At 22.1% G+C, this 15616-nt stretch overlaps 2 protein-coding genes across 3 annotated transcripts; one reads left to right on the forward strand and one right to left on the reverse strand.

Moving 5' to 3' along the window:
* The first annotated feature begins 118 nt into the window (after positions 1 to 118).
* On the forward strand, positions 119 to 2758 carry LOC129619268 (GPI mannosyltransferase 4). Its single transcript, XM_055534439.1, has 3 exons — positions 119 to 628; positions 701 to 1427; positions 1485 to 2758. Exons 1-3 carry the CDS (start codon positions 460 to 462, stop codon positions 2644 to 2646), a joined length of 2058 nt encoding a protein of 685 aa, XP_055390414.1. The 5' UTR covers positions 119 to 459; the 3' UTR covers positions 2647 to 2758.
* Positions 2759 to 8277: 5519 nt separating this feature from the next.
* On the reverse strand, positions 8278 to 14468 carry LOC129619250 (lysosomal-associated transmembrane protein 4B). Of its 2 annotated transcripts, none has more exons than XM_055534405.1 (5): positions 14439 to 14468; positions 13591 to 13716; positions 10112 to 10286; positions 9895 to 10033; positions 8278 to 9780 (listed from the first exon to the last, which is right to left on the reverse strand). In XM_055534405.1, exons 1-5 carry the CDS (start codon positions 14451 to 14453, stop codon positions 8967 to 8969), a joined length of 1269 nt encoding a protein of 422 aa, XP_055390380.1. In that variant the 5' UTR covers positions 14454 to 14468; the 3' UTR covers positions 8278 to 8966. The 2 variants fall into 2 exon arrangements, with proteins under 2 accessions (XP_055390380.1, XP_055390381.1); XM_055534406.1 differs by lacking the exon at positions 14439 to 14468 and adding an exon at positions 13815 to 14095 and having other exon boundaries at positions 8281 to 9780.
* Positions 14469 to 15616: the final 1148 nt, after the last annotated feature.

Raw genomic sequence — 15616 nt, forward strand, 5'->3', positions numbered from 1 at the left:
GATTTAGTACACATGTCGATTTCCTTAAACTTAGCTCGTTTTATTTTCTTTATCTGCACTTATCAACAAAACCCTGAGAAATAAAATTTTACACGCACTCTAGCGTTAATCGCTGAAACATATTTTTGGCAACCTATTGGCAGCAAATGAATAAAAGGATGAAAAATTTATTCATTTGTTATTAAAATTTTAGTAAAAAGAAAATAATAAAATAATAAAAATTTTATAAAAGTACTTACTCGCAAAAATTAAAATAAATGCATTTTAAATTCATCCATTCCACATACCTTCAATGTTTACAAAATATTGAACAATAATAGAAAACAGCTGATTCTGAAAATGTCATAATAATAGGGGAGAACTATTTTAACAAAAAAATAGAAATTACAAAAATGTTATTCAAATAAAATCTAAAAGAAATTAAAAAAAAATACCGTTAAAACTTGAAAGAATTTTAAAATGAAGTTATCCAAATATATTGAAACATTGATTATAAGAGCTAAACGAAATGACAAACATTTTTATACTTATATAACATTAGTAATAATTCGAATTCTCTTAATTTTTGTTCCTCAAACTGGATATATTCATCCCGATGAGTTTTTTCAATCTGTCGAAATAATGACTGGTAGGTGCCTACTTAATTTAAAAAAAAAATTCTAATTTTTTACAATTTTTAAATATTCTCTAACAATTTTAGGTGAACAGTTTGAAATTGAGCACACAAGAACATGGGAATTCAATAATACATTTCCAATAAGAAGTATGGTGGTTCCATATTTTTTATTAAAAGTACCATTAAATTTTATAGATTTCTTATCTACTTATTCAAAATATTATTTGGAAATTGATTTAAGGAGTAGCTATATGATTTTGATTTTCCCCAGAATGATAATGTGCGCAATATCATTCGTCAACGACTATAGCATTTACAAAATTTGTGAAGCGTATAGTTTACGATATGAAATAAGATTATTGGCTTTAGGTAGTTCTTTTATTATGCTTACATTTGCTACAAGAACTTTTTCAAATACAATAGAAATGGCGATATGTTCTTTGATAACTTATTATGTAGCTGATTGTATGATACATTCGAATACTGTTATATACAAGAAAGAATTCCTACAAGACCGGTATAAAAAAGCAGAATCCATTAGTGAAAAAGTTAAAATATGGAAACTTAAGAGAACATTACCAGCACATAATTATAATAAATATTTTTCTTTATCTATTTTATGTGTAATTGGTGTATTCAACCGTCCAACATTTTTAGTATTCGGAGCGCCAATGGTATTTTTTTGGTTACTTCGAGGAATGGGAACCAAAACAGTTAACTTTTTTGATTTTAATATTAGAATGTTATTATTTGTCATCAGTTCAATACCGACCATATGCTTTTGCATCCTTGTTGATTCTTTATATTATAGGTAATTATTTTATAATTAAAATTTATCTCCTTAATTATTTAATGTTTCTCATTTAAGATATCTTACAACTGGAGAAATTCATATGCTACAAATTACAATAAATAACTTCGTTGTAACACCATTAAATTTTCTCAAATATAATCTTGACCCAGAGAAAACAGCAGAACATGGTATTCATCCAAAATATTTACATTTATTAGTTAACATACCAATGTTGTATAATATTCTTGGAATAATAGCTATATCTTCATTTATACATTTAATTTATTCATTTTTACGTGGTATGTATCAGGATCTACCAAGATCTCAATCTATAGTTGGATTAATGACTGCTGCAATTTTTACTCCAGTTATGGCTTTATCGTTAATAAATCATCAAGAGCCAAGATTTTTAATACCAATTACATTACCAATATTGCTTTTACATTCACCAAAATTAGTAACTGGATTTTGTCAAACGTATCCATTCAAAAATCAAAATAAGATTTTGTACTACATTTTTAATAATTTTTTAAGTACGAGGGCAAGCGCGAAATTTATTTTAAATATATGGTACATTACAAACATATTTCTCACAATATTTTTTGGATTCATTCATCAAGGTGGCGTTTATCAACTTGCTCGATATTTTTCGAATTCAATGCACGCCAAACCAAGCACAATGAATATACATTTAATTACAAGTAATATATATATGATGCCACTATCAATTGTTAATATTCCTAGTTCACATCTTCTCCTAACAAATTCTGAAACTGGAAAAAAATATCGCCGTAGCAAAGACTTTTATTTATACGAATACGGAAGTTTGGAAATTGATAAATTATTGAAAAAAATCAAAATAATTTTAGATGTAAATGAAATGAAATTTATTAACAAAAAAAAGATTTATCGTATGTATTTGGCAGTACCTACAAGTTTAGCCGAAGACTTAAATATTGGATTTCAGAAATTTCCTGATATAAAATATGAACAAGTTAAAGTTTTTTATCCACATTTATCAACTGAAGCATTACCAAAAATTTTTGGCCGACATCCTTGTGATTTACATGTTGATTTTGATAATTTACAAGGAACTTGCGATATTGAAAATAAAAATTATTTTTCATTTTCTTATATATTAAAACAATTTTCATCAATTGTACATCAATTTGGCTTAGCTTTATATAGAATCGAAATTGTTACAAATTCAAAAGCATCAACATTACCCCAACAATAAAAGCAACAATTTAATTAAAGATATTATAAATAATTAATTAATAGATTTTAATTACAAATTTTTAATTCACTTTTTATAATTAAATGCCATTAAATACCATTCTAGTCTAATAAATTATTTTACACGCTTTAAGTATTATTAATTTTCCTAAGATTTTTATATTAATTTTGTTTTTTTTTTAGCGATGTAAGAAAACATTCCTTACAAATTTCTATTAATATTGTGATTTAATTCATGGTTGATTACGTACCTACAAAATTTGTAATATATATTTAATAAAAAAGTTAAATTTATTGTATAAAATCTTTTTTAATTATTTTGTCCAACACCCACATCTAATCCCTTGTATATAGAGAATCAGATTTTTATTATAAATCTCAGAGATATTGTTTTTAAAAAAATAAAGAAAAGTCTAATTTGAAATAATTATTAAAATTAATTAAGAATTATTTGATTTTAATGAATTTAAATATTCAAATTCAATAAAAATAAATAATATGAAGAACTATAGTCATAATTAAAAATTTAAAATTGAATTTACATTGTGAAAAATGTAAAGTAAGAAATATTTTCAATTTTTTCTAAGAAATATGTAAAAAATGTATGTAGGTAAACGGGGGTGTTTTATCAAATGAAGGTTAATTAATTTTAGGAAACTCGACGGCAGGAACAGTTTTAGAATGACCCTCATAAATAATCAACAGATAATTTAATAACTTATATAGCATTTAATTTTAATTAATTAAAATAAATTAACAAGTTTAATTTTTTCAATTTTTGATGAATATCTATTTTTTTTGTTTTTAAATTTTTATTGATAAATTGAATACCTGTTACATAGGTTTTTTTTTTATAATAATGTTGTATATACAAATACAATTTTTTCCATTTAAAATCAATTTATTGTTTTACTTTTTTTTTTATTCTTTTTTTAATATAATATTATTTTTCTTTTTTAGGATGGCTTATTTTTTTTTTCTTTAAATATTTTTTTTTTACAAATTTTTATTCATTTAAAATTATAAAAGAAAATTAACAATTTTAATTATTTATGTGTATGTATGAATGAATGTATTTCGTAGTTTTTTTGTTTTATATATTTTTGTTTTTTTCTTATTTCTTTATTTTTATTTTATAATATTAAAATCGTTTCCTAATCCTTTTTTCTAAATTATGTATTTATAGTTTCTTCAATTTATGTGGTCAAAGATTATTATTTTTCTTTGATTATATTTAATTTTTTTCTTTTTATATAATTAAATCTAAATTTTTAAAATCTAATAGATATTTTTATTAAAAGTTAAACTTAAATACATACCCTTTCATTTCAAATTTTCTCCATTTTGATGAAACTATATTATGTATTTTGCATCACTCTGTATTTTTGCATCTTTATGGTTTAGAGATACAAGTATTTATCTAAAATTTAATGCTTAATTTACTTTAATTTTTTTTTTTTTTTGTTTTTCTGCCATTAACTTTAAAGAAAGAAAAATCTTTGTTAAAACAAAAATTTTTGTTACAAAATATATAAATATACATAACGGTACGCATATAACGGTATAATATAGTTGGAGTATATTTATTAATACGCCAATTCCCAAATATTTAATCTTCATTAATATTATGATTAAGAATGGGATTTGTGAATTTGGGTAGTCTACATAAATCAATTCTATTATAATTTCAACAAAGATTTATTGAGGGTTCTTGAAATTACATTTTGTAGAAGCGTTAAATGTTAGTTATATAAATAAACCAATCTAACTGCAAAATATTCATAAATATTATGCCATTACTTTTTAAAAAACTAGTATTTTGTGAGTCGTATTGCTTGAGATAATTAAATATTATTGAAAAATATTATGGTTTCTATTGTAAAATTCTAATTTCTAATATTGATTTTATACAGAAAATTACAAAAGCTTTTAATTAACAATTCTCATGTCACAATTTACGGAATACGCATGAATATCTACAAAACTAACATTTAATTTTGTTTAAATATAAAGAGTATAGTTACATAATATATTTACGGAAACTTTCAAAAATATTGTTTTATTTGGGCTATTTTGTGAATATTTTTGAAACATGTTCTATTTTTTAACAAATTGTGTACGAAAACCATTTTCATTTCTCAGCAAATTTATGAATTTTGTTCTTGTTAATTTAAGAATTTTATTTCTGAAATAAAAAAGATCCGTATAAAAAGGATCTCTAAGATTAATAAATCCGTATACATGCTATAACTTGATTTTTTTCAAATCGAAATTTTTTTCTACCCGTCTTTTACTTAATTTGTTTTTGATACTTTTGAAATCAGGTCATGAAAATTATGAAAGGCAATTTCCTACTCATATTATTTTCCAAATAAATTTATATTATATACTCTAACTGTAACGCACACATAATATACCTTTATTATATTTAAATATATACCGAAAATATTAGTTGTACTTATATACAACATAAACGTTAAAAATAAAAAATTAGTAATATTCACAATCCAGTAGTATACAGAATTAAGTAATTTTAGTAAATAGGTAATTTAATAATAAAACAATAATTTGAAACAAATTCCTTTAAGTAACTAAATATGTAGATTTAATTGAATTTAAGAAATTCAATTGTTTAGTTAAAATTCAAAAATGTTATTATTAGGTTACAAATTATTAAAAAAAAATTAAATAAATTAGAATAACACTTTACAAAATGCTGAAAATCAATTTATTATTAAAATTTTAGCAAATTTAAATTTTCATGTTAATCTCATAAAAATTTATTATGAAATCGAAAAATTTTAATATTCATTTTATATTCCGGATAAATAAATTAATTTTTGGATTTTTTTAATTATGGGGAATTTTCGAAAATTTAATTCTAACTTAGATTTTAATATAAAGTATGTCCAATAAGTAGGGAAATCTTCAAATAATGCTTTATATTTGAATATTTGAAGACGTTCGATAAATCTTTACAACAGAAGAAGGATATTCGAAAATCTTAATGTTCACAAGCATTTTTAAAATAATTTTATTTTAAATGTTGCAAAAATATATTAAGTTTGAAAACAAATCTTAAAGAAAAATGTAATATATTACAAATCTGGAAAAGTAAATTTGTATAGTTATAGTCCCCGTAAATTTTGTAATGATACAAAAAAAAATTTTTGAAATTTAAGTTAGAACTTTAAGTGCATATTTGAATTATCGAAAATCTCCCATGCCTGAATATGCTCTAATTATATGAAACGAATTTATTTATAATTTTATTGAATGAATTAAAAAATTTTAAAATATTAATATTGTTAAATTAAAATTATTATAATTAAGTTACAGAAAAGTATAAGAAATAGCGCGACCGTTCTTAATGAAAATAAAAATAAATTTATTATATTAAAAAATATAAATAAAAGAAAACTAGTGTTAATAGCATTTTCTTGCATAATACAATGTCCTATTGATTTTTTATTTCTGTTCGACAATAATATATTAATTATATAATAGTATATAATTTGTCATAGAATAAAAATTTTATTTAATTTTCAATTTAATTATTCAAAAAATTTGAAGATAAGAAAGATAAAATTATTTACAAAGTATTTGACATAACATTTTTCTTTTTTTTTTTTTCTTGTTCTTTCTAGTTATTTATGAAATGTTTATATAAGTTTAATATTAATGTTTAATATTTTTTTATAAGTTTACGTTTTTCTTTTTTATTAATATAAACTGGTTAAATATTCAAATTTTGTTTATTTACTATTTTTATTTAATAATTCATTAATAAAGTTCTTTTATTTTCTTTGATGTTCTTGTGCCTTTTTTTTTGTGTTTAATCAATCTCTTATTAATCGCCGTTTAATTAAAATAAAAAAGATAAATTTTCTTTTCTTGAAATACTACATAAGTCTTTTTTTAAAATTTTCTATTATCATTCCAATAAAAAAAATCCTAATCTAGTGCCATTTTTATTTTGTTTAATAATTTGAAAAATTTTATAATTGATTTAAAACAGTTTTTATTTTTATTTTATTTTTACTAGTTTACTTTCTCTCTTAATAACAAACATATTATTTATAAGTATAAAAACACAATAACAAAAAAACACAAATATTTATCAATTAATTTTTTAAATGATTATAAAAGAAACAAATGGAGTTATGAGCAAAATTTACATTTTCTACAGAACAAGTAACCGTAAGATTAATTTAAAAAAAATATATATAATCTTTGAAAATAACAAAAAAATTACCAAAATATATTAAACTCAATTCAATTTAACTAATTATATGTAAAAAAATAAATAAGATCAATTTTCAAATCCTGATAATATACAACATTTATAAGTTCTTGATTAGTTTTGGTACCATATTTTTCTATTATATCGTACATCATCTTATCAAATCGGGAATATACTAAAAAGTGTTATCTAAAAACGTGTTTAACATTATTACTCATATTCTGTTATTCACATTACCTTGACAGATGACGGGATATTATTTAAAATTATTTTGATTTTTAGTATAAAATTTCAAAGTTCGAAATTGATTTTATTTACAAAAAATTGCTAAATATTTAAATAACAACACATCACACGTGAAGTAAATCAACTAACAAAACATGGTGTTTAGCAATTTACAAAAAAAAAAGTTATAAAAAATAAATTGCTATAGAAAATTTAAATCAATTAAATATACAAAATTTGGTCATTTCTATTTCATCTCTTAAGATAATGCTTATTGAAAGAAAAATGAGCTTCTAGGTAATATCCACTAGCTTAAAACTCAACACTGATATTATTCAAAATTTTTTTAATTTTCGAAATAAAATCTTTTTTGACATCAATATTTTTTGTTTGCCATCACCTTATGCGATGAGTCCACTAGAATATGAGTAATCACTAAACAAATATTTATTGAATAATTAAAAATAATATAAGTAACTGAAAAAATTGTTAAACTTCATATAAAAAAACACGTTTTTCAATTAAAGGATGATGGTTGGTTGTATAATATTCATAGATATATGAATATGTATTAATTAAAATAAAATAAAAAAAAATCACGAAAAAAAATAATGTTTTTTATTTTAAAGAATAAAACAATCAAACAAAACTTATTCACAATTTTTTAAGAGCAGAAAAAAATACATATAATATAATTATATAATTAAATATCTACGGTAATTATACATTATGTATAAAAATATTGAAAAAAAAAGTAGGTATATTATAATTTAATATAGGGCCTTAAATTAATTTGAATGAATAGCATATAATAATAATAATAATAATATGAATTTTTATTTTAAATTCTTTAACATTTTAAATAAATATTATTCACAAAATACAAATATAACGATATATGTTATAAATATATTTTAATTTTGATTTATTTTTTAATATGGAATTTAGATTATATTTCTTTTTCATATTTTCAAAATAATTAATTCTAGTTTTCATATATTATAATCCAATGAAAAATTTTTTGTAAAATAAAAATTGTAATTAATTTCTTTTTTTATTTTATTTTTAAACAAAAAATTACGAATTAGAACTTAACTAAAATTAAATAAGATAAATAAAAAGATGCAATAAAACCTTTTTAATTTTAAGTTATTAATTAAAATTTATGATTTTTTAATTTAAATTAATTAAATAAGTATATATATGTACATAGAAAAATGTCAAAGATAATTTTTCTAATTTTATAAATTTAATAATTTGCAATTACATTTTTAAAAAATTCAATACAAAAAAAAAAAAATATAACATGTATTTTGTGTTTTCTTTTTCTTTTTCAATTCAAAATATTGCCCTGAAAAATTTATTTCTTATAAATTATTCCTAAAAATATTGAATTTTAACATTACAGAAAATTTACAATTAAAAACAAAAAAAAAAAAACAATTTATGTGCTGATCTATTTATATTTTTTTTTTACATTTAAGCCTGATCAATTCTACAAAATTCTGGATGTTAAAACAAACCAAGCAATTTGATTTTTTTATTTTATGAGTTTTAATTATTTATTTTATATTTTTGAGATTTTTATATTTAATTTAATATATATAATCAATATTGTAATTAATATTTTCTGAATCGTTTAAATATTTTTTTTTCTTTTTGTAAAATCATATTGTATTATTTGTGATTTAATATTATTCTTATAATATGTAATAATAAAAATTCAATAAGGAAAAAAATTTACCTTAATATTGAAAACAAAAAATAAATTTATTAGTTAGTATACAATTTAATTAATATTTCATGTAATTTGTTTTTTCTTTTTTTTTTTTGTAATTGTAACTTGTTTTGATTTAGGCTGAGCTTTCATTATTGTTTTTTGCTTGAGATTTATTCGCACCAGTTATTTCTGGTAAATCCAAACTATTTGAGTTTGAGCGTATATTTTGTGTACCATATGATGAAGATGAAGATGGTGATGATAGAGGCGTTGATGATGATTGTACAGCAGAGGACATTAAACCGTTATCGTTTTCATTTTCATTGTTTTTATTTAAAATATTCACATTACCAATGTATGGCGGAGGCGGTGTACCAGTTACAGGTGATTCATCTGTTCCATCAATATCTTCAATTGTAATACTTGCATTATTATTGTTGTTATTATTGCTAGCATTATTAATATTATTATTATTATTATTATTTGTATTAGCATTTGCTGTATTTCCATCATTATTATTATTAGATGAATCATTATTATTATCAACATTAGCCGGTTCAACTTGTATATTTGACATTGCAACTTGATAAGATGGTGGTGGTTGTTGTTTCATACTTTGAGCAATAGCTTCCTCATAATCTGGTAGCAATGTTGAATAGTCTCTACCTTCGCTATTTAATCCACCAGTTGATGAAACATGCGGTATAATATATGGTAACATTGATCTAATATTATGTTGTCGTAATGTTAAGTATTTATAACAACGCCATACAATACCAATAGCGTATGCCTTTAAGAAAACGATTGTTACAAAAGCAATTAGCACAACCATTACTAAGGCATCTGGAGAAAGTTGTAATAATTTTTCACGATACGGTAATCGATGACTTTCAGCAATTAAACGATGTATTGATTGTAAATAACAGAAATAACCAGCAGCAGTTAAACTAAAATTAATCCAAAATAATGTTATTAACATAAACATAATATTATGTAATATATAAAATTACTAATTTTAATTTACAAAAAAAAAATCAACATAAAATTTTAATTACTCTTACGTTGTCAATGCGAAATCAAATAACTGCAAACAGAAAAATGGTAACAAATGTGATGGTTTTCCTTTAATTGCTCCATAAATCATCATTAATGTTATTGCAATCATGCATATGCACACAAGACCTCCCATATCAATGTTGTCTGAAGGAAAGTATCAAAATTAGAAAAAAAAAAGCTTGTACAATATAATTTTCTTTAACAAAATCAGGATATTCTTACGGTAATTTAATGAATGATCCCGGTATGCATACGGTGGATCAATTTTACTCAATGGTGTTGGTAATGCTGGAGCACTCATATCAACGCAATCGTCACAGTTATTATCGAGATCATTCATCATTTCTGGATTTCTAATCATTATTGCAAGTAATGTTAGCGCAATTATGTTAAGAATCTTTAAAGAAAAAAAAAATTTATTACAAAATTTCATCTAATTTCCCTTAAGCATTTTATTACGGACACAAAATATACTTTTTTGAGACTCTCCATAAAGTTTATATTTTATAAAATTTTTCATACATCGTTTCGAAATTTTTTTTCTTAGAAGTTTTGTAATTAACATTTTGTAAATTTTTTGTTAAAATCTAAAATGCTCAATAATTAGGTGGTATTCAAAAGGAGATCACAATTTTTTCTTCAACTTGAGGAAGTGCTTCAGCAAATCCAAAACTATAAAATCCTTTACATACATGTAAAAACCACTGAATAATTAAAAGCCTTGCGGGTTTCTAAATTTCCTTAGTTTCTGACGATATTTCTATGAATTCTTTTCATCACCTGTTTCCAAATTCTTAATTATAACTCTTGTGATATTAAATTCTATATAAGTAATTTTGACAGAGTGCAAATATTACAAATTACTGGAATGATAATTTGTAATCAAGTGTTATAGAAGGACGCATATTAGTACGATAATAGATTATTTAAAATGAATGATTGTTAGAAATAGATTAAATATAAAACATTTTTATTAATATTACAGTTGAAAAATTTACTTTTACCAGAATACATATATGCAGAAGCCCTTCGACTAAGTAACAGGACATTATTACCGAACAAATAGATGAGATTTTAGACTATCATTACATTATAAAACAAGCACCGCAAATTCTTTAAAGTATAAAGGTGTACCAGTGTTTAATCGATTGCCGATGAACTTAAAAATCGAAAAATATTTAGAAAACATTCATCTTTCATGACAATTGTAAGCTCTTCTTTCATGACAATTGTAAGCTCTCCTTCCATGACAATTGTAAGCTCTTCTTTCATGACATATTTTTTATTATATTGTGATACATATTTGTAATGATTAATTTAATCATTGTAAAATAAGAACTTTTTAAGAGTTTCTATAAAATTAATATATAATGATTTTCAAAAATTAAGTGAACCTACATACATTTGTATATCATCAAAATTCCATCAAGAATTTTAACAAAAAAATAATTTAATTTCGTTGCGATGAATATTAAAAAATTGCCACGTCAAAAGAACATGCACATGAATAAAAACGTATATATTTTTAATAAATAATGCAAAAATCCACGTGAGATAGCATGCGAAATTGCACACACAATACTTATTAAGAAAAAAGCTGAATAAAATAATTTAATCAATTTATATATATGACATCAAAAAAATATACATATTTATTTTTTACACAATTTTATTTTGCATCTATTTTTAACTAACAAAAGTAGTTTTCCTATAATTAGATCAAGAAACCTTTAAAGTCACATCAACATTTTCATTTATTTTATATTTATATTTACTACATATGTAGGTACCTACATATTTGACCTATTTTATAAATTTTTTCAAATAGTAAAAATGCAAACATGTTAAAAAGGAAAAACAATTTTTTATATTTTTAATTAAAAATATTTATGTTTTTTTATTCAGACTAGCTTTGATTCCTTTTTTTTTTGAGTCACTGCTTAATAAAGACTATACAAAATGCTCTACTCTAGGAGTTTCGTTGCTACACCTTCGATTAACTAGAAAATACTTCATTGGAAATTCAAAAATATATAAATTTTATACTTAGATATCAATGAAATAGATAAATTTCATACTAATGAAATTTAAACCTTTGACTGGCTTATTTTCATTTATTTAAACAAGAATATTTATGAAGGCATTCTTAACTCCGTATAAAAATCCATAAACTCGCAAATAATTGTTTTGCATTTAAAATAATTATGTTATAATTTTTTTTAGAAAAACTAATTTAATAATTTCCAAAATTCGATAAAACTATTTTAGGCCATGTTTTTTTAACTATAGAAAACCGATAAATGGTTATTAAGTAAAAACTCACTGGAATTTTTACACGAATAAGACTAATTCGTTTCCTATCGGAACAAACCAACTAAAGAAAATATTATAGATGTTCCAAGACTCAATATTGAATAATTGCAATTTCATGAATATCGAGTCTATCTTATTAAATAACTTGAAACAAACCAATTTTAAGCAATCAATATTCATTAACCTTATTAAAATTATATTGAAATTTTAATAAATATTTTATTTGTAGATCAGTCCGTTATCATTTGTGATATCTTTTTCCTAATATGTAAATATATTGAAAAGCATTTTAATATCATAGCTATAGACAACAAATAATGTTGTTATAAATTTAAAAAATTTAAATTTTTTTTTTTAAATTTAATTTTAGATTTATGTATTGTTGCACAATCGACGTTAAAATTAACAAAAATACTTGTTTTCATTATTATATACCAAACTATGTAATTGTTACAAGGTTCTTCCTTATTTATAAAAGCAAAAAAATCATTATGAATAGTAGTAGAAATTTTGTTCATATATAATACGAGTATATACATATATTTATAAATATATGCAAATGTACATATTTGTATCAAATTTTAATAAATAGATTTACTAAAAAAAAAACAAAAGCAGGTGAGTGTGTAATCGAAATTTTGGTATGTTTTAATATTTAATCATTGATTTTCGGACTTTCTGGATTTGATTGGTTGCATTATAGAAGAGTAAACATCTGAATTTGAAAATGTTGAAATAAGAAGGTTGGTAGGTACGTCTTTTATTGTTCATCTCTTAGTTTGAATATATGTACCTTGGGGGTATAAAAAGTATATTATAATTATTATTTAGAAAATTATCTAATAAGTTCTTACTTAATAATGAAATGCAGATAAGTATGTATACCATATAATATATAATCAATCATAAATCAGTCCATTACTCGGATCAAAATGTTAAAATTATATAGTAAAATTTTAAAATGAAAATTTAAAAACCTAAATTCAGATAACAAATCAATACACATAATTTAATTTGAACTTTAAGAAAGAAGATAAATTAAGCAGTTGTCATATTTTCATAAGGCTTATTGTGTAACATAATTTGAAATTTCAGCTAAATATTGTAGGTACCCACCTACCTATCAACTCAAAGCATTATGGACTTAATGTGCTGAGAATATATGGATGAATATGAGTATATTTGTATTTATATTATACAAAATACGTTTGTTTTCAACACTCAATTATGCATAGGAATACCTACATACATACTTAACATCTATTCAAAAAGTATATTTTCAGTAGGTATTCCTTTTCAATATGTACTTTATTTATGGAAGAGTAATTTATTTTCCAATTAATACATATTATTTATTCTTGAATATTAGCTAAAATAATTAAACTTACCAAATGCCACATTCCAATTAAAACGGTCGCTGTATGAACATGTAAACCAAAACAGCACGTCCATTCTTTATTATTTCTAGCTTGCGGCCCCATTTTAACACGTATTCTAAACATTTCACGTAAAAGCTAAAAAATAAAAAAAAAATTGTGTCTCTTCGATTTCTTATCAGGTTTTTAATAAATTAATTATTTTTATGCAAATGAAATTATATTAAAGTATCTACGTAGTTGAAAATTTCACTGTTTTATGAAAGTTTTTTTTTTGTTCTTTTTTTTTCAAGGTATAGACATTGATGCTGGTGAATGCACCTTCCTTTTTAACAATTTTTTTCAAAGTTCACCCCAAAATACAATAGTTTAGAAATAATTATCCATTTTCAAATTTAAGTACAATTAAATGCAAATTATTTGAAATTCTTTTTTTTTCCCTGAATTAACAAAATAAATTTTTTTTTTTATTTTATATTTCGGAACTACTTGTATCTTTTCTTTTCACAATTTCTTAGCACTGGTGAATATCAAAAGTCAAAAATGTCAAATTTGTACTAAATTTTGATTGACTACTAAAATCAGGGTTACAACAATACCTAATTGTTTGTTCAAAAAACTAAAATCTTTCGAAAATTATTTTTTTATTAAATAACATGATAGGTAAATATTCAAACTCTTGTATAGCTAGTAAATCTTCTATATAAATATAGGCAATATATATAATAATCTTCTATATAAATAAATAATAAATGAGAGAGTTCTCAGAGTATTATCAATCTGACAATTATGTCAATTACTAAAATCCTCGTTAGCTGATATTTTATAATTTATAAACAAAAATCTTTCACTTTTCTTACCTTAGAAACGGTCATTTTTAAAAAAATATTTTTTGTAAATACAGAAACACATTAAATGTTTAAAAAAAAATGAGAACATGGCAATCACTTGCGTTAGCAACAAAAGCTGGAATGCATGTCAAAAGTGAACTGGAATTCACGTCAAATATTAGAATTCTTTTTGACCTTTGCAAATTGTTTCCAAATTACGTTATTAATCTCTGTAATCAAAAATGTCAATAATCGTAGTGTTAGAATCAAATAATGAAATTTATCTGTAATTGCAGTTTTTAAAAAGATATTTGTTTTACTTTATGAACTTGGGCCTAAATTTTTAAGTACTACTTACCTTGCTATAATATTGCAGTACTAAAGAAAGGCGTTTTACCATTAAAAATTTTCTCTGATAAGTAAAAAATAATATTTTTTACATATTTTAACCGTTATTTATGTTACTATTAATAATAAATAACTCACTAATAAATACTCAAGTCATTTTACAAATATAGTATTAATATTTATAAATTTTCTTACCAATTCAAAATACCTGTTAAATCGTTTAAATCGCAATTAATCGAAAATCTCAACTGATTTACAAAAGCAATTAAAATTCTTTGAATCTGATAAATTTAACGTTAATAAACAATTAGACTGTTATGCTTGCAAATACTTCCTAAACCCTAGAATACTTGTCTTTTTTAACGTTAATATACGAATCGACTTAGAGTCTAAAAAATTTTTCATTTCAAATATCAAACTTTTTTTCTTCGAAATACTTTAGGACAGTGATTCCCCCAAAGTGGTCAATATAGAGTATAGACCCTCAGGGGTTCATACGAAAATACGAAAAGCAAGTCATTTGTAGAAGATTGAATTTATTTTTTGTTTTGTTTCGTTCATGTAAGAATTACTTTACTTTTATTTAAATTGAATAACTAAATTAGTTATTAAAGAAAATTAAATAATTGTTATAATAGTTAGAGAAAATTAAAGTTATTAGAGAAAATATGAGAATCGTTCTCCATTGAAAATAAAAAACAGAAAAAGAAGTTGGATGCGGAAATGTACTATTTATTGTGAATTCAAATAATTTTTTGTTGGTAAATATAATATAATAAAAATGCAAGAAAGAATCATAAAGGTACAAGAAAAAGAATAACGAAAAATATTATAAATACAAACATTTTAATGGAAATAAC

The sequence above is a fragment of the Condylostylus longicornis genome, unplaced genomic scaffold (genome assembly GCF_029603195.1).
Source record: "Condylostylus longicornis isolate FDR11 unplaced genomic scaffold, ASM2960319v2 ptg000011l, whole genome shotgun sequence".
In the NCBI taxonomy this organism is placed as follows: domain Eukaryota; kingdom Metazoa; phylum Arthropoda; class Insecta; order Diptera; family Dolichopodidae; genus Condylostylus; species Condylostylus longicornis.

What these genes read in the sequence shown, in the direction of transcription:
- LOC129619250 (XM_055534405.1), bottom strand. An exon ending in TAATTGGAATGTGGCATTTG is followed by an intron (nt 10,287 to 13,590) that starts GTAAGTTTAATT and finishes TTTTCTTTAAAG; the next exon opens with ATTCTTAACATAATTGCGCT. An exon ending in GGATCATTCATTAAATTACC is followed by an intron (nt 10,034 to 10,111) that starts GTAAGAATATCC and finishes ACTTTCCTTCAG; the next exon opens with ACAACATTGATATGGGAGGT.
- LOC129619268 (XM_055534439.1), top strand. Translation starts at nt 460, where the DNA reads ATGAAGTTATCCAAATATATTGAAACATTGATTATAAGAGCTAAACGA. An exon ending in ATCTGTCGAAATAATGACTG is followed by an intron (nt 629 to 700) that starts GTAGGTGCCTAC and finishes TAACAATTTTAG; the next exon opens with GTGAACAGTTTGAAATTGAG. An exon ending in GTTGATTCTTTATATTATAG is followed by an intron (nt 1,428 to 1,484) that starts GTAATTATTTTA and finishes TTCTCATTTAAG; the next exon opens with ATATCTTACAACTGGAGAAA.